This window comes from Porites lutea, chromosome 10, assembly GCF_958299795.1.
Source record: "Porites lutea chromosome 10, jaPorLute2.1, whole genome shotgun sequence".
NCBI classification, from domain to species: domain Eukaryota; kingdom Metazoa; phylum Cnidaria; class Anthozoa; order Scleractinia; family Poritidae; genus Porites; species Porites lutea.
The window spans coordinates 17,211,482-17,235,694 of NC_133210.1; the positions used below are offsets into that span (position 1 = coordinate 17,211,482).

A 24,213-nucleotide genomic window follows, 5' to 3' on the forward strand; every position below is an offset into this window, starting at 1 on the left:
CTTTTGGGTTGTCGCTAGCGCTTATTTCTTCCGAAATGATTTGCAGTTGTTTAATAGCACTTGTTCTGGCTTGTTTTATAAACTGTTCTCATTGCGCGGTTTCGGTGGCTAAACCGAGCGCCGCTCAAGCAAAGTACCTCGACTACGAGATAGGAGCCAGCATACACTTCAATATGCAGACATTTAATAGAAGTATGAAAGCAGGTAAGGATTTTGGAATAATTTTACTCCTTGAAAAGTGATACACCAGTGTGAAATAGAGTTTCTGAACCATCTAAGCTAGTAACGCTCCTAGTGCTTAAGCTTACATAGCTGCCAACTTTTCTTAGGCAAATGCGTGAGACTCTAGCCTTGTCATGTCATGACGACAGGAGGCCTACACAATCTGTTTGTGTGACCGATGTAATTTTATGGTAGAATTGCACTGTATGTACCATTTGCTTCAGCTGTGGCGGTATATCGCTAAATATCTGCAAGTATCAAAGCTAATGCATGGCTCAATTTTACTTGTTACAATCCCCCCCGGGCAATCCACGGGACAAGTACCGGGGGTGGTAGGGAGGTGGGGCAAATAAAAAAATATCTTCTCTTTGATTTTGTGAAGTACATGTTATTTCCTGCACTGTTTACACGATGGCTCCGGACCTCAAGACTACGTATTTTTGAGGAAAAACAGGAATTTGTCGGAGAGTGGCTGGAGAGGAATAACTTATCAAAATTAAAGTTTGTATTTGAAGGTATGTTTAAAATTTGAAACAAATGTGCATATTGTGCATACCTGAATGGCTTTTATGTTCTGGAAAGGAAGGACAGAAATATTTCTTCAGCTTAGCTTTAAATAATGATAAGTTTTTATATGAAAATGAATACAAGGCTTTTGATATATATAGAGAAACAGAGACTCGGTCCAGTGTTCTCATGAAGTGCTCTATCGAGGAAGTGCTTTTTAAAGAGTTTTTCTTCTTTGTTTTCGTTCTCAAATTTATTGTTAATGTTTTAACTACATTATGATATCCAGTTCACTATCCTTCCCTCAATAAACTCAGGAAAACGTTTAGAAAAGTTGTGAAAATGTGTTGTTTTGCTTTTGTACGGATCAAAAAGATGTTGCAAAAAACATATATGAGGTCAATCGGGAGCTTGGTGGTGGGGAATTGTCTCTTTCTACATGCCCGGGGGTTGGGAATAGACTTCTAAGAGAGAAAAAAATTGAAAATCTCTAGGGGTGTGTCTGAGGGCATGGGGGCACGGTTACAAGTAAAATTGAACCATGCATATGTTGTGTTACAGAGTGGAAATTGCGTTACGAAGTGGACTTTGTGTCACAGAGTGTTCTGAAGTGGTATTTTGAGCAATTTTGAGGGAATTTGAGTTTGCTGTTCACTGCTGCTCGTTAATCAACCAATCAATCAATGAAAGACTTAATTTAACTTCGAATTTGTTGATAGCAAAATTGCTAAGATCTGGGAAGAAGAACATCAAGGGTGGATTCAATTTTTTGAACTGATCTAGCACTGGAGCAATTTTTCCCCCAGAAAATCACATCACTCTGCTTTCAAACTGTACAGCAAGAAGGTTGAAAGATTCACACTTCTTTTCGTACCTTTCAATCAAAAAGCCATCTAAAAGAACCACAGCTAGTCCCTAAAGAAAATCAAGATTCCTCAGTTTTGAATGGTCAAAATGCATAGCAAGATTCATGTGTGCCAGCCAGAAACTGTCCTGCTGATTTCCTCTTTCTGATTGGATGTCATTAACCAAATGGTTAAACAATAACTGATTTATAGCAGACTTGATAATTGATCACTGTTTAATGACACAATTAAAAGGTGTTAATCAGCAGGACTGTTTCTGGCTGCACGTGTGAAACTTGCTACAAATTTTGACCATTCAAAAACTGTGGTATTTATTATAGTGTGTAAAATGTTATTGCAGTGTTTGCTGGGAAAGTTTGTTTGGATAAATGGTAGCTTTTTTATTGCCAGCAACAAGAGAAGCCCACATTATGCATGTGTCACATGTATGTAACCAGCATTTGTTTGGACTTCCACTAAGAATGAATGGAATCCACAAAACGTAATTTGGTCAGGCACGTTTTGACTTTCTACCCTTGTTATCTGATCACGCGTGTTTTAATCATCTTTCAATCATCTTATCTCAGGTAATTTTTCTTTTTCTTTTGTTTTTGGGTATGGTAATATATGCTAATGAAGTTGAAACAAAGGAAAAATGAAATTACCTGAGATAAAAAGATTAACTACAACATATATTTTACGTTTTGCAGTTGTGGATTGTGTTTGTTATAATGAGGATTTCGTTAAATTGAGGTTCTGTTGCATAAATTTTTACTGTAATTTTGGCCAGGCTGAAGAAAATAGTTTGTTGCACTGAGTACTTCGTTATAATTATATAGAGGTTTGTTAAATTGAGGTCCAGTACTGTACTGTGTAGACTGGCTCTGAGCAGTTTTAAGCAGTTTTTTTGCTTGTTCTTGAGTTCGTAGTGCTGTAGCTATGTATAGCTCGGTCCTAAAATGTTATTGAAGGACGTGTGTCAAATATGATCCTAGTATATGGCCTCGCTCTCCATGAGTTCTCTGTAACTCAGGTGGATAGAGTGCACGCCTGATGTTTGGGAGGTTAAAGGTTTGAATCCTGTCTGGGAGTTAGATAAGTTTTGTCTTTGTCCCTCGCTCGTGGCATGCTGATTATTTCATTATCACATATTTATTTGAGTGTTTCCTTACTTGCATTGTCCATGATCAGGTCATGTGGTTTCCCCGGATGCATTTAACCCAACCAAGTTGTCAACAGATGAGTGGTTAAAAGCAGCCAGTAGTTTTGGTGCAAAGTATGCAATTCTCACTTTAGATCACTTCAGTGGCTTTCTACTGTGGCCCACAGAAACAAATTACAACTACTCTGTAAAGAACAGTATGTGGCGAAACAAAACAGGAGATGTGGCATGGGAATTTATGCAATCTTGTGCAAAGTACGGCCTCGAGCACGCCTTCTACTACAGTGTTCATGAGAATTGGTATATGGATGTTGATAACTACAGAACACACAATCCTGCAGCGCAAGCATTTTATAACCACATTGTTGAACAACACATGTATGAACTGTTTGATCCTAAGTCAAAGTATGCAAACCCATTTATTTTTTGGTTTGATGCTGGTATTGTACCTGGTGTTAGTCCTAAGGTTGGGCCAATATTGCGTTCATTGGGTAATAATACTATCTGTATGCAGTGTCCAACATTTGCTGGGAATCAAGGAATTCGTTGGGTTGGTGATGAGCAAGCTGTGGCACCATTACCTCTGTGGTATTCAGTGCCGGATAACACGTGTGATATGGGAAAAGGTTAGTAGATAAGTAGCTAGCCTGTATTGCAGACCTTATTTAACAATGGGAACATTTGTGAAGCAGTTCCAAGATCCTTGTTCTGGGCCCACAATGGATTCAACAAATTACTGGAAGTGCGCTTTGAATTTCCTTTCATCGTTAACGGCTTGTTAACAGAAGAATCTTAGGGTGTACTTAAATACAGATGGGGACCCAGAACAAGAATTTTGGCGCTGTTTCGCAGATGGACTTAGCCAGAGTTTTGTTTCATCTGTATTGCAGTCTAGTAGATAAGTTATTACTAACAAATCTCTTTACCAGCAGCCAAAGAAAAAACATTAGCCAAAAATTAGCTACAGCTTGCTTGCACGATGTCTGAGAATTCCACCTCCATTGCCCATTATGGCTCCCCAGATGTTAACCAATCAATGCAAGACAATTCTACACAACCTTCAGTGGCAACAAACCCATCAGCTGGGTACATGGCAAAATCCAACTGCTAGGCCATGCTCCTTCTTCTTTAACAAAACAAAACTGAGTATCTTTTTCAGTTTTACCCCCAGATTGTTTAATTTAAGCCGTTTGACCAATTTCAACTCTCGACTCCAATTCTACACAACCTTCAGTGGCAACAAACCCATCAGCTGGGTACCTGGCAAAATCCAACTGCCAGGCCATGCTCCTTCTTCTTTAACAAAACAAAACTGAGTATCTTTTTCAGTTTTACCCCCAGATTGTTTAATTTAAACCGTTTGACCAATTTCAACTCTCGACTCCATCTGAGACATCTGCAGAGACAGGTGGCAGAAATTTATAAAAATAATAATACTTTGCAATGGATAAATAACTACGTGTAAATATCATCTGAGGCAAATGGTTGAAATCATAAAACTTTTAAATATGCTGTAGATAAAACAACAATGGTATTGCTACCTTGAATTTATCCTGCATAATTCCTCGAGTCCCATAGGAAGGAATTTCTATCCCTGGTGGAGTGCTATAAGAGCATATTCAATCTGAATGATCTAAACTTCAGTGATTATTTTGAACTGCTGTGCAGGAGCACTAAGACGAGATCCAACCATGAATATAAGATACAAACCAAACTCGCAAAAATTAAGATAATCAAGTTTTGGAACGATTTTCCAAGTAACGTAATCAATTGCCATGATAGTCCAGATATCAACAAGTTTGAACTAAGATTAAAGAATCACATGAATATTTCTTGAATAGACATTCTATACTTTTTTAATGATATTTCTGTGATTTTTATATATTTTTATAAACTTGCAATTATATAAATGTACTTTTTTTTTTTTTATTGTTATAATTATTTTTATAGATTCTTTTCTTTTTTTTCTTTTTATGAGATCCTTAATATAGGGTTAACCTCTGGGTTTTCTTTTTCTTAATAACAGTGCTTGTTATTTTGAAATAAAGTACTTTATGTATGTATGTATAGCTGGCGCTTTTTTGGTGTGTCTTTCTGTGACTGTTCGAGAGACACCCAAGAGCAAGATGAACCAGAAAACATGCAAGGTCGATCTGCCTTCTTCCCTCCCTCCTCCCCCATCATTTTCTCATTTTGACCTTGGTTCAGCTTTTGTGGGGCTGAATCTCTTACTTTATGAACTGCAAATAACACACCACACTGCACACAATTCAAAAAGACACCAGCCAGTACACAGGCTCTTACCTTGGCTTTAATTAAGGTATAGCCAGTTTGGCATTGAGTGTCAATTTGATAGAAAGCTCCACAAATTAATGTTGATTTTTTTGCGACAGACCCTGTGTATTAAGATTGATGACTTCATGGCTAAATTAAATCTCCGCCAATTAGCATTTTGTAGCTTAGCTTTTTTGATACAGAAATTCAAATTCCTAAGATATTGATTGATTTCTTAAGTGCAGGAGAAAAATAAAAATGATTTCAACCATTAACACAGTATATAAAAAAAATTATATATCTTGTTAAAGTAATATATTGTGAAAAATAATTATTATATTAGTTATGAATAATTTCACATAATCATTAACAATAATTTTATAATTATTCTTTACAGCTGATCCCTTGGGAACGCAGTTTTGTCCGCCCTTTTGTGACACTGTCATAAGAGAGCACTACTGGTTCTGGAAACCGAACACAACAAGTAGAGTGAAGAGTGTTAGCACTCTTGTTAGTGAGTATTTGACGAGTGTCGGAAGGGGCTGTCACATGGTACTCAACTTGAACCCAGATCCTTATGGCTTGGTTGAAGAGGAGGATATGCAAGCATACAAGGAGTTTGGTGAAGCTGTCAGTTTGCTGTACAAAAATCTTGTCTTCACAGACAAAAATCCAGAACTGAAAGTTGGAGTTGAGATAGTGTGGAGCTTGCCAGAGCTTTACTGGATGGGTAAGGGAGCCGTAGTAATCATGGAAAACATAGCGGAATTCGGACAGCTCGTTGAAGAATACCAGCTGCGATTTAAGACCCTAAATGGCTGGCTTGAGTACCCTGAGCAAGGAAGTAGTGTTGGTCAGAAACGGATTCATGCTTTCCCTGCAGTATTCACCGGGGAGGTCATTTCTGCCATAAGCTTAAACGTCACCAAATTGGTGACAAATGGCACCTCCATTACATTACGTGAAGTTTCTGTTTATGACTGGAATGAGGCAGGATTGAAAGGCTATGTGTGAATTAGTAATTGGTAATAAACTTTTGATAATAAGTAGTTAGTTTTATTGTCGTTAGCACAACCCATGTACAGTACATTGTAATTTGCTAAGCCCTCAGAGGGTGCTTCAGGTACTACTTATTAAACAAGATTGAGGTCATCACAGGGTAATTTCAGACTGAGGCCTTGATGTATTTAGTGAGCTCAATACATCAAGGTCAAGGTCTAAGATTTCCCTGTTATGACCAAACAGAGAAGGTTCATTGTAGACCTGAGTCTGCAATCAATTTAAACCAACAACTGGTCAGCAGACAACTTTAAAAAAAAAATCTTCTCAGTGAGTTGTACAGTTGGGCCTGTTGACCCTCGTCACCTTTTGAGAGCTGTCAATTGACCGTAACATTGATGTCCATAAGGGTTAAACACAGATTGAATATGCCTTGGATGCCTGGGCTAGTAATGCCCGGTCATCACAAGAAAATAATGCCTGGTCAGTACAAGAAAAGAGCCAATCAGAGTGCATGTACTATTGTAGCCATATAATTAAATGATATAATGCACATGAACAGTTAGACAGTAAAACTTACTGACTGTAAAAGTGTGCACAATGCTTGCATCCTATACCCATTTTCTTATTTCCTTGTTCCTGGATATTTACCTCAAACTCCAAATAACTCGAACATTTTTCTATTTCCCAAGAAGGTTCCAGTTGTCAGGAGTCAACTTTATATCTTTAATACAACAGTTTGGTTTGTTCAGAAGTGGTTAATATTAATTTTTTGCTTTCACAAATTTGAAGACTTCCTTTGCGTAGCAAGCTTTTTTTCATGGTAGTGGAACGTTTTTTTTTTCTTAAAATGGAAGAGGAAGGTCCACTAATTAAAAGGTTTAAAGATCACACCTTAAAACTTCATGCCTCTAAAGCCTCCCCCCTCTAAAAAGAAGGAAATTTTTCAAGTGGCCGAAATTGACACAACAGAATCCCTTTGTACTAACTATCCTGTACTCAAGTATACGCAATGCAAACAATTAATTAAAATGAATTTTTTATTTACTTTGACACACTCTTTTTAAAGTATTTTTTAGTTGTATTTCTTTGTATTTCCTATTATATTATTATTAGTTTCTAGATGCAACATTTTACACTTTGCAAGTTATTTGTAGAAGGACATCTAAGAAACTCATTATTTTGTTTCAATTGTTAGATAATGTAAAAATGACATTAAATCACTGATTTTACTGTTATAGTTTTGTGTTTAGTCTGGAGAAATTAACATCCTCTTATTGACCAACACCATACATGGGATCGTATAGTTTCTCTATTTGTTTGATTCAAAGGCCGAAAATGTATGAGAGATTAGGCATTCCTAGCCATGACCAAAACATGCATGTGAGACATTTCTCAGAGGAAGTGATATTCCGAGCACTTGCTATGATACTAGGGACGTTTGGAAAAGGCATTTTTAAGCAATGCCACCAACTGGAAGTGACGTATTTTCTCTTTTCATACGTCGTAATACTACGGAATTCAGATGATTCTCCTGAACATTTAGGCAAAACACTGCCCAAGAATAGAAAAATTTCTACTTTCAGTTGATATGTGTTGCTCAAAAAATACTTTATGTTAGCCTGTATAACAAGTGCTAGGAAATAATGAGCAACAACGAACGGATCATAATACGTTTCTGGGAAACTGCCCACCTACCCCTCCCCTAAGCCAACATTTTCCTTTAAGTGAGAAGTAAGGGAAAGTTCATTTAATATGACAAGGGGGGGGATGAAGATATTGAGGGGGGGCTCCGAAAATTTTTAGACACCCGAAGGGGGGGCTCTGAAAAAATTGTTGCGCTAGGAGGGGGGCTCCGAAAATTTGTATACTTCAAAACCAACACATGACATCATCATACAGATCAGATGGTTTTCAACTCAACAATTTAATGACCTGTGCAACTCAGCTATATCACATGGTTTACAGATATAACAAATGTAGTCTCAGTAATTATTACACTCTTGTTCATCCCAAAAATGCTTTAGAAAATTGTATCACAACTGTATCTCAAGTTTGTCATAGTATAAACCATTGAAGACAATAACGGTAAATATATTTAATACAGTCTAGCGATCTTTTATCAGGGGAGCAAAGGAATTGAAGGAGGAGGGGGGGGGGCTCTGAAATTTTTTCGACTACCAAGGAGGGGGCTCCTAAAAAATTGAACCGCTAGCGAGGGGGGCTGCTAAAATTTCAAACTTCGAGTTTCAATATCTTCATCCCCCGCCCGCTTGTCATATTAAATGAACTTTCCCTAAGTGCTGATGTTGGTTAAGGGGAGGGGTAGGTGGGCAGTTTTCCAGAACGTTATTATGAACCGAAGAACAGGGGATGTGACGGAACATACTAAATGTTTACAAACGATCTCGTGTGCAGACGTATCCCCTCGGGAGCCTCCCAACCAATAGGAATTTTCCACACTCTCAGAAAGGAAGTAAAAACCATCTTCATGGGCCTCTTAGGCAGGCGATCCCTTTTCCTTGTGTGTGTCTGCCTCGCACAACCTGTTTTCTCTTGGCCCCATTATGTCTAAGCACCTGCTATGCGGGCTACTCCATGTTAGTCACTAACCTTTTAATTAATTTTGTAAGCTGTTTGACTGAAGAGGCCTCACCTACCCCAGAAGACTCAAACTTAGCCTGCTAGCAAGCTCTCCATTTATGTGGAATGCAAAAAGAGGTCTGAGAGAAAGCGTGAGCAAGCAGTGAAGCACTTGCATCTCCTTGTGTGACGTTTGTGACTCCCCCAAATAGAGAGCTTGCTCACAGGCTAACTCAAACTCACACCCACATCACTGTCACAAACAAAGTTTTGCTACTACACACACCAAACTGTGGTCCTATACAGTGTAATACTTGGTTCTTACATTGTGTTCAAATAATCAAGACAATCACCTATTACACCTTCCATGTGATGTGGGATGAGCTGGACAATTTGGAGTGATCAAAATCAATGGATAGAACTGACTGGCCTAAAGAGGACGGTGTCTATAAACTTATAATTACCCAAATGGTCTTGATCATCCCACCAATTGAGAAGATCCAGAACTGGATGAAGGCTTTACAGTGTCTGCTATGATTATGGGGAAAAACTATACTTAAATTTACGGAGTAAACTAGTTTATTTTGTAGTAAGGCCATCGCCACAATTTTTTCCTCTTTTCTATATTAATTTATTAATTTGGGGATTTTTCTTAAACAAAGAAGCAAGGCTGAAAGAACTAAAGGAGAGTAGATAAGAACTACAAACCACAGACCTTTTGTTTATGGTAATCCCAAAAGTGCATGCCTACTATTTTGTGTGACTGACATACATTTTAAATTTAAAGCAGGTTCTATACATGTATCTACAGAAGCCCAAACATTTCTGTGCGAGTCAATCAAGAGAGTTGGAACGAGAGCAAAAAAGAGGCATGCAATAAGTTGAATAGAAACGTTTGTTACACAGACGAAGTCTTACAGCATAAATTATCCATATCAGCTCTGTGTAAATGTGACACATCTGTAAGAATACTGTCCAACATCAACAGCAATTTACACTCTTTAGAGCAACCACTAGTTTGCTTTCCTCTGGTATTGTTTTGTTTTCTTGAAAGGTTAAATCTGGGATGCCCAGAAGAAAAGAGACCCAAGATAAACAAGGGAATGGCCTAACCTACGCTAAAAACTACCAAACAGCGCCGGGCAGTTGAAGGGTACTTTACAAAGGAATGTTGCCATGTTTCTTCCAAGGATTGGTAAGTTGCTTGGTGGCTAGCACTTCAAGATCCCTGCAGATTCGTTTACGGGTCATGTGAGGCTTGATAATGTCATCCACAAATCCTGCATACAAGAGAAGGGTAATATAACATAATTTTTTGTTTCCATTTACTGGTAGACTCTACTGGTCAATGGCAAATAATGCTAATATTGACTTAGTGGGGATTGAAAGTTTCATAGACCGTTCCAGGCTCCAAGAAGTTGCGGAAAGCAGATCAAGAAGAATTGTGAGAAAACTGCATGGGAGGTGGAAAGAGATGGAGTGGTGGAACCTGTAAGCATTGTTTTCAATACCATATTTCAGTATACCAGCTCGTCGTATACCCTATGATCGGTCAACTATGACAGATTTTTTCAACACTTATGTCAATCATTTGGCTTTACATGTGCAGTCTAACAAATCTGTTGAGCAAAAAACCCCACACCACACCCTTGCACTCTTTGACATTTGTCATTTGGGTGGTGTAGTGGGCGGATTAAGCTATTTGAAAAGATGCTTACAGGTTCTCCTTTTCTCTCTTCCTGCTGTTTTATCTTGTTTGTTAATTCACTTCTTGCTCACTTTTCTGCTCTTCCACACTGCCCAATAACCTGTCTCAGGCTGAAGCTTTCAGTGATGACTATTCATAGAAACTTCAATTGGGGACTGAGTGGGGAGGGGGAAAGAGCTGAGCGTAAGGACTTGGGGAAATGCAAGAACACCTCCTGTGTTTCGCCTCTCCCCTCTCATTCCCGGCTCCCACCCCTTTTTCGATTGCAAAATTTTAAGCATTGCTGCGTATTTTCTTCCTATTATTTTCCTACCCTTTCCACCCTATTAGAACCCCTAGCCACCCTTTCCTCTCCCACCTTCCGTACCTGTCCTGCCCCCGTGTCCTGGGCCTGGGCTTCTGACACCATGTCCTCCCCCACATAAAAGTTGACATGGGAAACAGAAAGATGTAACAAATGAAAATGTTTAAATTTACCTCTTGTGGCAGCTGGGAATGGATTGGCAAACCTGTCCATGTATTCTGCTTCATATTTTTCTGGAAAAAGAAAAATTTTGAATGTTAGATTTGTACCAATTTATTAAACCTGTTAATCTGCAGGCAGCTTCTGACTGGAAAGGACTTTTTGGGAATATCCGTAAACGTTTTTTGTATATTAAAGTCTAATGTTAAAATATAAACTACAAAATTAATGGACAGTACCTCTCCAGTCAATTGATTTTGATTAACATACAGGATCGCAATACCCAAATTGATCTGGACACGGATTATACCAGCTAGTGCATCTTGTTAATACTGGAGACTTAAAAGGGCTCAAAGAATTGATTGACTGTAGGCCTTGTGAATATCATTATAAGACTCACCAATATCCTCTTTTCCTCTAAAGATGATAGAAACAGCACCCTGGCAGAAAGAAAACAAAACAAAGGTAAGATTATCATATTCCTGTAATGATTTTAGGGTTTCAGGGCTGTCACTCAGTTTTCAAGTTGCTGGGTATAAAGGGTTTTCATTAACAATTTTTATGTTCTATTCTCCTTTTGTTTCCTCTCAAATAAGCCGGGGCTCATGCTTTTAGTGGCCAGGGGAGATCCCTGGCCCTTGTTGGCAGCCCTACAGGTATATTTTTTTCGAAAGTTTCAGCCTCATTATTGGCTGAAATGATTGGGTGTAAGTCAATCTCAAGTCTTGTTCATGTCTCCGAGTTAAGAACCTTTCACTGAAATACAGGTTTCAGTTAATTTAAAACTAGGGTTTCTGAGTTTAACAGATTCTACCATTTTCAACCCCTTTATAGGAGCTCCACATGCCAGAGTCACAGGAAAAAATAACGGATTCCCATTTTTGGATATTTTAGGGTATTTAAAGAATACCCATAAAAATCCCAAATTTGGCAAAGGGAGACAAGTCCGAACCGGGGAATTCCCAACCAAGTTCTCTGATTGGGACTTGTCTCACTCTTCCAAATTTGGGATTTTTGTGGGTATTCTTTAAATAGCCTAAAATATCCAACAAAATGGGAATCTGTTATTTTTTCCTCTGAGTACTGTGCCATTTCACCATGGGTAAGAAAATCTGAATTTGTATGAGAAACTTTGGTTGTTTCATGGCTTTACAACCATCTGTCCATTGCGATCTGTGTACCCACTTATTAAAATCTAAACCAAAGTGAAATGTTTCGCAAAATAAGAAATAGACCTTTTCACAGTTGTTTGCATAGTGCCCTGGACTACAAATAATGTGCATGAGGCTGGAAGTGACTAAAGTTACAAACCATCCCATTTTTCATATGCAACTGGCCAGTGAGTGCAACTCAGTAATATTTAACATTTTAAAAATAACGTACTAAACAACTATACACACACCTTCGCCCCCATAACAGCCACCTCAGCAGTTGGCCAAGCATAGTTAAAATCACCACGGAGATGTTTAGAGCTCATGACATCATATGCACCACCATATGCCTACAATAATATTATGATAATACAATGTCAGTAATTTCTCCCCCACCCTTAAGAAAATTCAAGTCAAGCATCATGTATTCTATTACTACTTTCCCTGAAATCTTAATTTGTTTCAGAGACCCTGATCAGCTGCCCCCAAGATTTTCTGCGGTCTCGCAAGACAAGAGAGCACTTTATAATGGTACCATGATTGTAAAAGTGTATTTCCATGTCCTGTACAACAGTTGCTTAAAGTACCCCATATCTTATCCCCCCCCCCCCCCCAATTTTAAGAACTGCAATTAAAACAAACAAGATCGTTTGTCTTTGCAGCCATAATTTAAAGGGGAGTAACTATACACATTTGGACCAGCCAAAAGTAACAATTCCTGGGAGTCAAGAAAAAACAAATTAAACTTTTAACAATAAAAAGCTACGTGCATGTGATATAGAAAACAAAGCTTACTTTTCTGGTGATCACAGTTATCTTGGGAACTGTAGCCTCAGCATATGCATACAAAAGCTTGGCACCATGTCGAATTATGCCACCATGTTCTTGATGTGTCCCTGCGATAATGAACGTTTTGTAACTAAGTTAAGGAAATTATTTTCATTTGCAGGGACATCCCCCAACCCCAAACTAATAAGTGGACTTTTTCCAAATGGAATATTTTCAGTGACGTGTGGGATAAACTAGACAATGGTTTTCATGGAGCAAAATAGCACTTCTCAAAAGTCACCAATGTCTTGTATTTTCTTGCACATTAGTTAGGGTTTGTCACTTGAAACAACTAATAAACTATAAGTATTTTTAGAGTATGTTAATAAAAGTGAAGAATGATCATCGCAGTAAATTTTCCAATTTAAGCAATTGGAAAGAAGGAGCCTGAAAAAAATCAGGGCTTCAACGGGATTCGAACCCGTGACCTTCGCGTTACCGGTGCGTTGCTCTACCAACTGAGCTATGAAGCCGCACATTGGGAGCGAGGTCAATTTATTGAGTTCATATCTCCCGTGAGGAGTGAAATGATGTGAAGTATATATGAAATAATTCATTTTGAACCGCGGGTGGAAAATGAAAGTGAAGAATGATCGTCGCAGTAAATTTCTTCTTTCCAATTGCTTAAATTGGAAAATTTACTGCCATGATCATTCTTCACTTTCATCTACAACCACAGTTCAAAATGAATTATTTCATATATACTTCACATCAGTATGTTAATAATTTAACAAACAGCAGCCTTATCAGAGTTGCCACTAACAGGAAAACAGACCTGGAAGAAATCCTGGAACATCCACAAAGGTGATTATTGGAATGTTGAAAGAATCACAGAAACGAACAAAACGGGCTCCCTTAACGGATGCATTGATATCCAAGCAGCCTACAAAGGTGGGGAAGAAAAATACACATAACATTAAAATGTAGTTATTGTATTTCAAGTTTGGCGAGTGAAAATACACCCTGCACCCAGCAGAGCCTTTTTTCTGCTTGCTGGATTTAGAGGAGACAGGTGGTTAATTAAAATGGGCATAAGGGGCTTTAATATTGCTCATGACCCACAAGATAAGCAGATAAATTTATGCAAAATTTTCCTTAATCCCATCTCATGTAGAGAGCAAAAAATCAACAACTGACCTCACTCGTCCATGTTGTACTTGATCAAACCTTTGGGCTTTTAGGCATATTAATTTACTTTATAAAGACCAAGGTCACCACAGGGCTTTTGAAAATAACCCATGGCCCTCCACCCTGCCCCACCCAAAGGTGATAATAATTACTGAAAACCCCTAAATATATTATGCAACATAACAGCAAATAACTAATTAATTTTATCATTTTTTGGCAACATTAAAAACAAGAATTCCTTCCTTCCCACCCAAGTCTTCCTACCCTATTAACGACTACATGTAACAACGAAAACCCCATATAAAGTGATATAAAATACATTTGACACTTACCGGCAGCTTCTGTTGGCTGATTGCCAACCACGCCCATGGTACGACCATTCATGCGCCCAAATCCCACCACAATGTTCTTAGCATAATCAGGAGAAGTCTCAAAGAATTCACCGTCATCTACTATCTACAAATAAAAATGTTATCAAAGTTACAAGTGGAGTAAACTTAGTTAAAACACAAATAAAATCACAGATCTTTCCAAGTAGACCTTTGAGGAGAGAAAGAGGAAGGAAACCTTCTTTAAGCTAGCTATGGTAGCGATATTGCACGTTTTACCACCCACGTTCAAACCTGTGCAACAAATCAGGTTGACAACAACCTGATTTGTTGCAAGACCAGGTTGATTTGTGGGTGATAAAATGTGCAACATCGCATTCCAACTCGTTTTGCAGCAATGTTGCAGAACAAGTTGCACATTTATGGTTTCCATTTTACCATACCTTCAGTAATACATTTGAGTATACTCTTGCCAATAGGGGTGTAACGATTCATATGCCTTGTGATTCGATTCGATTTCGATTATTGCCTTTTGATTTCGATTATTTAAATGTTTCGTAATTCTTATAACATAACGCATAATGTTAACAATATGCAACCCTTAACCCTCAATTTGAGAACAGTAAGAGGGACAGGAAGATTCAGAGTCACTTGGTTCATCGCCATGTTTGAGAACCTGACAAACAGCATGTCGCACATGGTTTGTCTTATTTGGAAATTCTCAAGGGGTGGTTGAAAGACAGCATTTTTGCCAGGCAACATGAAATGGCACAGGAACTGCTATCGTCTTTGCTCGTATATCAAAAACGCACATTTTAAAAAGTTCTGGATTCTGATTTTAAAATATAATAACTCACTGAGGGCACCCTGGAAAAGGTGTGCAAAAATCGAACCCAAATTGAAACATGGAAGGAAAGATTCATGAATCAAACCGAACGGTCATAATCGCGATTAATTGAGAATTTGATTAATCGTTACACCACTACTTGCCAATTCTATCCTTTATATATGATCTGACTGGTCAACCACAGAAAAAACTCTCACATCACAGTTTACAATTGTTTGGCTTGGATTTTCAGGCATAAAATGTTGATAGAGAGTACTGATGCCTGGAAATACACATCTACATTATTCACAGGCTAAAAAACTGGGGATCGACCTTGATAAACATTTTTTGAACACAAAAGGTACATGGTAAAAATAATCCATTTTCCAACACAAAGGAAACTTACTGGGTATATTACATCCAATATGTCATAAGCTTTGGTTGAGTCAAATGGAACCAAGGTGTCCAGGTTTGGAATTGTTCTATCACTAAATTAAAACAACAGAATATTTGTAACATTGTTAAGACTTTATCACTTTCCACTATTTGTGTATTCAGCTCTGATTCAAAAGAATGCAGCATATATAATGTAGTTTAACACTTAAGTAGGTTATAACATAAATTATTAAAAACTGAATCATTGGATTCTTGCCTAGTTGTAAAACTGACTTTCAAAAAAAGTGAAGAACAGCTCCCCACAAAAAATCTGTCGGCCAACTGTTGGCCAACAGTCCGCCTACTGTTGACCAACAGTCTTTTCTAATAAGTCAAAAGCGAGCAGGGACTTAAAATGCTCCTATACTGGTTGCCCCATATTCTTCTTGCAAAGTTTATATTCTGAATATATGTGCATCTGATGATGAGGAGAAGGTAGATTTTGATGTCACTAATTTAGGGTCTCACAATTATTTTATTAATTTATACTTACCATGGATCATCAGATTCTCTGATTGGTGAAGGGTTCTTGTTGCTTAGTGGTAGGAAATCAAAGAAGTCTCTGATCCTGACAAAAAAAAAGTACAAGGCGAAATTACGTACACCTATTCCCTTGGGTTTTGAGTGCAGGCTACAAAAACTATTTAAGACAGATGGAAAAATTTCAATACAAAGTCAATGTTAAAAGGTGACTGAGCTACATACATGTAGAACCATGGAATGAAGAAATAAATACAAAGAAGATCATCCCAGTTAAAGATGCAACTTAATACTGTAGCAAAGAGAAGGCATGTAAAAATTTAGGCTTCAATAATTTATTTACAAGGCCATGCAGAATTAGAGTTCAGAACGCTTAAAAAATAACAAATTAAGTGAGGAAAGCACTGATGATGCAATGTCCTTCACTACTATTCAGATTTTCAGAATGTGGCCTATAGGAGTGGATTTAAACCCAACCATCTCCTAGATCGAGAGACTTTCTTAGACTTGAAATGCTGTGCTCAGTGTACTTGCGCTTAGCACTGAAAAGTATAGGAGCTATATAAATATTTATCATTATTATTATTATTATTACTTACGTTGCCAAAGCTTCAACATCATTTTCAAAGGCGCCACAAGCAACTCCTGATACAGAGGTGTGGGTTTTAGCTCCTCCTAGTTCCTCTTGTGTCACATCTTCTTGAGTAACAGTCTGGTAAAAACAATAATCAGACCCCACTTTACAAACCCCTTCCAAATACAGACACCTCATAAATACCCCAATTAACAGGATTTGACTGTAACAAGAAAATAAAATAAGGAAAGTTAATGGAACTAATGTTTTTACTGTAAATCCTCTTTTAAGCCCCCCATGAAGTGCTTATTTATTTCAAATACATTTGAGGGAGGCTTCTTTTAGAGAGGGGGCTTATTAAATTTAGAAACGCAATGGTGTCAGTTGTCCATAAATAACTAGAATACAAACTAAAAAAGCTCAAGTACAAGACGTTGGAGATCATGCAGCAGAGGTTCAAAAACAAATTTGCACTTCTAGTTGGTTAATAAAAATCCTGGATCAGTCCAAATGAAGTTTTACTGTTGTGATTGATTAATAGAGTCTATCATTTATCTGTGAAGAATAATATGGGGAAGGGGAGGGGGGAGGGGCTTATTACCTTTCTTCCCCTGAAAAGGTGGGGCTTATTAGAGAGAGGGGGCTTACTTGAGAGGGGGGCTTAATAGAGGATTTACAGTGTTACAACCCTTTAATAAGTATCAAAAATGCACCTTAAATAAGCCCAGCTGTCTGCTGGTGCACATGTGCAGGACATTGCAATTATAATTTACATCAACTGATCTAATACTACAAATAATATTAATTTTTATGGAAAGCTTTTAGCCCAGGAATTATTACTCAAAGAACCATGATGAACTTAATCTTTAGGCTTTTTGGGAAATACATCTAACAGGCCATCTGACAGGGTGCGGAAAAAAATGAAAAATTATGCGGAAATTTCGGGCAATATTATGCGGAAGAAAGTGCCAATTATGCGGAAAAGACAACAGATTATGCGGAAATTTCCAACGAAACGATCGCGGCTTCGCAGCTCATTTCTAAAAAAACGATCACGGCTTCGCCGCTCACTTCTAACAAAACAATCACGGCTACGCCGCTCATTTCAACGCAAAGTACGGTAAAAACGATAAACGGAAATATCAACAAGCTCTTACCAAGAATTTGAGTTCATTACATCTTTTAAACATAATGCTTGTTATCATGCTTGACCTTTTTCTGCCATTCTTTGACAGGTATTTCTTCATTTAAAGCAGTTTTTCCTTAGACTTAACGCGAAGATTCGACATGATTTTGTTCTTCAATTCGTGGAAACATTTTAAGCTTAGCAGCCAGGCATTAGAGCGGACGAGGAAAACTGGACACCGGAAGCAGTCCCAAAATGTTCCGTTTAAAATGAGGATAATAGCTAAATGAGGATCCTTTTTCGGCTCACGAACAACAAATTTATCCATACTCAACAGAAGGAGTGAAAGAGACTCTAGAAAATACACTTTACTAAACAGATCGATTTAAACAGATCTACATGTTTTCAAAGGCCGTCTCTCGCGTTCGACTTTCCCGCGCTCGTATCAAACGCAGTTTCTATCAGTTCCTGCTATTGGCTAAAATACAAACGCCATCTATCCAATAGAAATTAGCATTATAAAAAACTAGTTTCCAGGACACCCCAGAAAGTGCATGGAACGCCTGGGGGGTTAAAAAATGTGGTGTACGAACAAGCAACGAACAAACAGAGTATTTTCTCGCTGATTTGGGCAAAATATTTCTTCAAAATGATCAATCTCTTCACTAATTTTGCTTCTGAGGACGGTAAGCAATTCCACCTTTGCTTATATGGAGCAATTTTTTAGTATTGTGCGGAAAAATGCCCTGAGGATGCGGAAGTTGGTCAATTATGCGGATCCGCACCACCGCATCCTGTCAGATGCCCTGATCTAATTTTACTTGTATTACCTTCACTACATCTGGTCCTGTAATAAACAAATACGATGTATCCTATAAAAGAATAAAGAAGGCAATGTCTGTTTTCAAACACGTATAATATTATTGACTGAACAGTGTTTGTAATCCTATAACTTCTCTGGGCTTTGATTTATCCTGTCTTGGACAACCAAAAATCATTTTAAAAAACACTTTCCAGGCCAATACATTGAAAGTTAAAGAAATTTCAAGGACATTCATGGATTAGCATGGAAAATGAAGGACTTTTCAAGGAAAAATGGAATTCAAGGACTCTTGAAGACTGTGCGAACCCTGAGTGACTGTTTGCCATTAATTTTCAGCTCTACAGGTTATGCATAATTTTATCAAAGCTATGGTGTATTCTTGTGCATGCAGGAGCCCTTCTTTGGGTGTTTTGTGCAATTGTACAAAAAATTGTGCAAACACTGGCTGCATGTACCACAATTTTCCACTAACTGTTGATAGGTACAGTGTATGGGACTCTGCTTGTGTATGCATGGGCTATTTGGGTACCCTGTGAAAGTGTCAATCACCCTAACCCTACATTTATAAATTACTCCATTTTGATCCAGAAAGTGGTGTTGAGAACGACCATGTGTACCTACATGTACACCATTATAAATAAACCATCATTTGTTAGTTTACTCACCTTCACCATGAATGTGAAGTCAGTGATAGCAGGGGAATAAACAGCACCCCCAGCACAAGGTCCCATAATAAGAGATATCTGTGGAATAACTCCTGATGCCATCACATTACGTTGGAAAATATCAGCATAGCCTGCCAGTGATTCCACACCTTCTTGGATGCGTGCACCACCTGAGTCATTCAAACCAATCACTGGGGCACCCACCAACATCGCTTTGTCCATAACCTGGGGTTACAGAGGTGCATGATTACAACAGTTGTTGTAGCATGATTAACGTTCGTTTTTTGTTAATCATTTAGATGATTAGCAAAAATCACTTTTTCATGAAAAGTAAAAATAATTATTACTTGCAAAATGAAACACACACTAGCAAAAATCAAGAGAATTTAGCAATAATAAAAAAAGAGTTATAAAGTACAGACTGGAAGGCAAAGAAGGCCCTTAAAATTATATTATTAAGTATTAAAAAACAAGAATTTTTACTTGCAGATTAACTTCTAAATACCTGATTTAAAAATCCTACAGTTTTCAATAAAAGTCAGAACAGTAACAGGCTCTTCTGAATGTTCCCAAATGCAAATTTGTATTGTAGCATTGAGCTTCATGGAAAGAATGCCCACTAATCAAGCACTGAAAATTCCCTTTTTTTCTGAGCACCTATGACATATTAATCTTCCATAATTATTCACCATCTTTTGATATTCCCTTCTAACAGTCCAATATGTATGTGAGATGTTTGTCACTTGAACCTACTTGAATGACACTAACGAGTCTTCTGTTACCAAGGCTGCTAGAGCATTTTGGACTAGTTACCAGAAGATCGTACTCATGTTGGGTAGATAGACTGCAGAAGATCGAAGAGTGAGAGAGGGCATGACGATTCAACAGCAGAGGGGTGCCTCCTCCTCCCCAGTTTTGACTCATCCAGCCAATGTTTTTTACATTTGCTTTGCTAGATTTCCTCGCTAATGCAACTATCCTGAAGGACAGCTCACAGTCTATTGGGTAAGCTCAGATTTCTTTTTCTGAGCCACCTCTGTCATTGACTGAGAAACATCACTTCTCAGCATATTATGACAAATGGCCAATGAATCTGACGTGATTCAACTAAATTTGACTCTGAAAATGACTACCGCACAGGTTGTCCAAAAGTCAGTCACTGTCAACAACAACAGCCCTATTCAGGACTACATTCAACAGACGACCATTAACTCAACCTACTTCAGAAGCTGACTTCATCCTGACATTTTTCAGACTGTCAGATAACATGATGTCCTCCAAAGAATGAGTTTCACAACAAAAGTCTGACAACTTACACAGTTGATCATTTGGTAGGATGCAATCTATCAATCAGAAAAACTAGTGCAATTCACAGTTACTGAAGGTTTCTTTAACAGTACTGTACCTTGCAAATTTTTCTTGCATGAGCACTGGACAAGCTTCCACCAAATACAGTAAAATCCTAAAAAGCAAGGAAAGGGATTTTTTACAAATACCGTAAACAAATTCCAATATGTGACCTGCTTTGGGAAAATAACATAAAATTATGCTTTGTTCATCATTAACCCTTTCACTGCCAGATGTGACCAAAGGCAAATTTGACAAAAATCCCAAATTTTATTTTCAATTGTAAAATATTTTTAAAGCAAATAACACCAGATGAAAGTACTTCCAAAGAGATTTAATTTGAATGGTCGCACCATAGGATTTTGTCCACCGACATAAAAGTTAGAACCACCTAACAAACTCCATCATCCACTCTGGCAGTGAAAGGGTTAACAACCTTGTTTGAGCAACTGAAACAATAAGTGAATAACTGTAACAACACATGGACTATAAGATAAATATCAGGGCTCCAAAGTTCTCACGCTTCTTTGGCCGACTGGCAAGGGGAAATGCAATGATTGTGGATTTGGCCAAGAAAGCTTTTACAAAACAGTTTTAACTTGGCCTATGCTACTGCCAGTGATGCTAATGCACAAATCAACAAGGTCCAATTTCTTTAGTTGTTGTGTAAATGCAATCATTAGAAGGTAATTCTAGAGGTTCTTTTAGTTCAAATATTTTTTTTGTTTCCTATGAAAGTAGTCGGAGGTCATGCTCATAGAAGCCAGAGAAACTTGCTGCCCCTGCTAGCCCTTAAATATACATGTATATAGTAACAGCACTGAGAGAAAATTGCCCCTTGCAGCAAGACACAAGGTGGGCTACCTCATTCAGAGCTGTCATGAAGGGCCATAACCCGTTACACCTGATACGGCTGAACTTCTTGATGTTACAGGTGATCAAAGTGGAAAGCTAACGATGGCACTATAAATTTTTGTGCGATGTCTCGGGTGAATCTTCATTTGCTACGGCTGCCTCAAAACTTAATCACAGCCCTGTCATTAACAGGAAATATTTTGAAAAACTGCAAGCCACTAGAAGCTAATGTTAATATGGCTTAACCACCATTGCTTAAAAGTTTTCAGCTCAATTTAATAATATTGACATTTGATGGCAACATGGTTGACACAGCCCATTTACTGCATAGAACATGGCAATAACCTTACCTGACTAAACAGGAAGCAGACTCGTCCATTGATTGTCCCCTGTCCAGTCACTACACTATCACCAGTGAACTAAAACATTAATAAAGTTAATGATAGCTCATCAGTTTCACACAGTTCATATTCTGTTCTTTGCATTGTTCATGCAGTTAGCTCAATTATATATGTATAAAGATTCCAGAAATTTGTGAATATGCATTATCAATAGTTTTATGTACAGCTATGCAATCTTATGTTTACATGTATGTCAGTTTGTAGTCATTACAACTAAACAAAAATTCTTAATCATTGTTAGCTTGATAAAACATTATCAGTTCCTCTGACCTTCTGATCTTCCATTCCAAACTCAGTGCAGTTGTGCTCCACAAACATATCATATTCAACAAACGATTCTGGATCGCACAGTAACTTGATCCTTTCCCTTGCAGTCAACTTTCCCTGTGTTCAAAGCAACGACATGATGCTGAGTTAAAGTAAATTCTAGGGGTATAGAATGATTCCTTGAAAAATGTTGATATCGGAAAATTTTGGCCTGATCTCGGGCCATTGTTTACGTATGACAGACAAAAAACAAAAGGCTGCAAAGGTCAGGGTCATAAATGTGATGAATCTACCACAAAACAGTACATATTTCAGGAATATATTCTTCTTTAGAAAAAGCATCTGAGTTTTGCTGGAGCTCATTCACAGTAGAACACAAAACTTACCATAACTGACCAGAAAACATAAAATCAAACAAATACATATTTGGAACCCCATGACTACTGGGTTTATCATGTAAACATTGATTTACGTCATCAGTAGGAATTTCTGTCACTGAAGCGCGGACGTTCCTCCTGATGGAACGTCCCTAGCAACGAGGAGCAAGGAGAAACGGCTGTATTTGCAGGCTAGGTGGTTTTATGAACCAAGATGAAGTTGAGACTGATTGACAAAATGCAAAAAGAAAAAAAAACAAGGCCAATATTCATCCATTGCGACTGAACAAGAAAAAATTTATTTTATGACGAAAAAAACTCTTTCCTTGCAGGACAAAGTGGAGGCCAATCCTGAGGGGCGTATGGAAAAGCCGGAATCCGGAAGCGGAGCCGGAAACGGAACCAGCACCAGGCATTCATGAAGCATACACTTTGCACTAAATCAAGACTCTATTCACATACTTTGGTTTTTGATAAGGAGCCCAGGAGACTTAGCTATCAGAGTTATCGTGAGGTACAACAAAGTTAGGCCAAATTATCCCTAGCCTGCCAAAATAAGTCTGAGCTAAAAGAAATAAAAAATCAACAGGACTTTCCCCGAGCATGTAATTCAGTTAGGAATTAACTCTGACTTATAACACTTTGTGTACTAGGTTAATACTTACTAGAATGGTGTTATACTCATACCTGCCAACTCTCCTGGTTTTCCTGGGAGTCTCCAAGTTTTTCATCAAATCTCCCGGTCTCCAGGTTAGAGCACTAAATCTCCCGGATATAATGGACTTTTGAGCATTTCTGTGCTATACTTTGAAATTTTTTTTTGAAATTTTTTCACAAAATTCGAACTTTTTGTATTCATTGTACAGTTTCTGGGACATTTTTGCACATGTTTAGTCAATGACAAAGATAAGTTTGTCATTACAATGATGAAAGCGCATTTTGGTTCCATGTATTTCATGTAAGACGTCATATAATGTCGTAAGGCAATTTGTTGGCATGGGGGGGGGGGGTGTTGGTCCTTTTGACATTCGGGGGTGGAGGGGGGGGGGTGTAGCGCAAAATAGAGGGTCTCCAGATTTTACATCTCCGGAGGTTGGCAGGTATGTATACTGCCACCTTCTTTAGCTGGTACCTGCACCCCCCCACCCACCCTCCTTACCCCACTCCTCCCAACGACGGCCCCAGGCATTGGTTATGGAAAGAGTATAACTTCAGCCGGCTCTAACTTGTTATAGGCTTGGAGTTGTAATGCTGCGATGGGGATCTGAATTAAAAAGATCTTTGAAGCTCTAGAAAATTGAAAGTACTCGAGGTTTTAAATTTTCTGATCTTACTTTTCGGTGTTGGGCGTCTATCCTCCTTTGGCCACCACCAACAACAGCTTCGTCTTGCTTTTTTTCGATTCGCTGCAAAACGCTTCCAGATCCCCCAGAACAAGCTCGTACAATTAAGGCATTTTTCCACAAAGAAGTCTTACAAGAAAAACCATTAGAAACAGGATAAAAAGACCTCAAAAGTACCCCAGCTCTGCAGAGAGTAGACATCGCCATGTCGCTCGTCAAGTGGCGTTTTCACACTAGCGGGGGTAGGGTAAGTGCAACGGCTATGTTAGCGGAAAAATGTATTTATTCTTTACCTGGGTAATAATTTTATTTTTTCACATTTATGAAACGCAGCACTGTTTTATTCACAAACGAGAATGTTTTTTTTCTTTTCTGGGTTTAAAATAAAGAATATAGAAATAAATTCGTAAATTCAACCTCCTCTCCACAGGTCGAAAATTGCTCAGATTTACACGTGCGGCAACACATGCTTTCGTGCGGCTAACACGCATGCTC

At 38.1% G+C, this 24,213-nt stretch overlaps 2 protein-coding genes across 2 annotated transcripts; one reads left to right on the top strand and one right to left on the bottom strand.

The window, feature by feature from the left end:
* On the top strand, positions 1 to 7,243 carry LOC140950834 (uncharacterized). The gene is made up of 3 exons (XM_073400056.1): positions 1 to 204; positions 2,766 to 3,362; positions 5,408 to 7,243. The coding sequence occupies exons 1-3, from the start codon at positions 36 to 38 to the stop codon at positions 6,022 to 6,024; spliced, it is 1,383 nt and encodes a 460-aa protein (XP_073256157.1). The 5' UTR covers positions 1 to 35; the 3' UTR covers positions 6,025 to 7,243.
* LOC140950833 (propionyl-CoA carboxylase beta chain, mitochondrial-like) lies at positions 7,032 to 23,960 on the bottom strand. Its single transcript, XM_073400055.1, has 16 exons — positions 23,710 to 23,960; positions 22,002 to 22,115; positions 21,681 to 21,749; positions 20,534 to 20,590; positions 19,129 to 19,353; positions 18,471 to 18,512; positions 16,540 to 16,652; positions 15,954 to 16,028; positions 15,432 to 15,513; positions 14,203 to 14,326; positions 13,518 to 13,625; positions 12,710 to 12,810; positions 12,166 to 12,264; positions 11,164 to 11,203; positions 10,778 to 10,837; positions 7,032 to 9,872 (listed from the first exon to the last, which is right to left on the bottom strand). The coding sequence occupies exons 1-16, from the start codon at positions 23,923 to 23,925 to the stop codon at positions 9,751 to 9,753; spliced, it is 1,647 nt and encodes a 548-aa protein (XP_073256156.1). The 5' UTR covers positions 23,926 to 23,960; the 3' UTR covers positions 7,032 to 9,750.
* Positions 23,961 to 24,213: the final 253 nt, after the last annotated feature.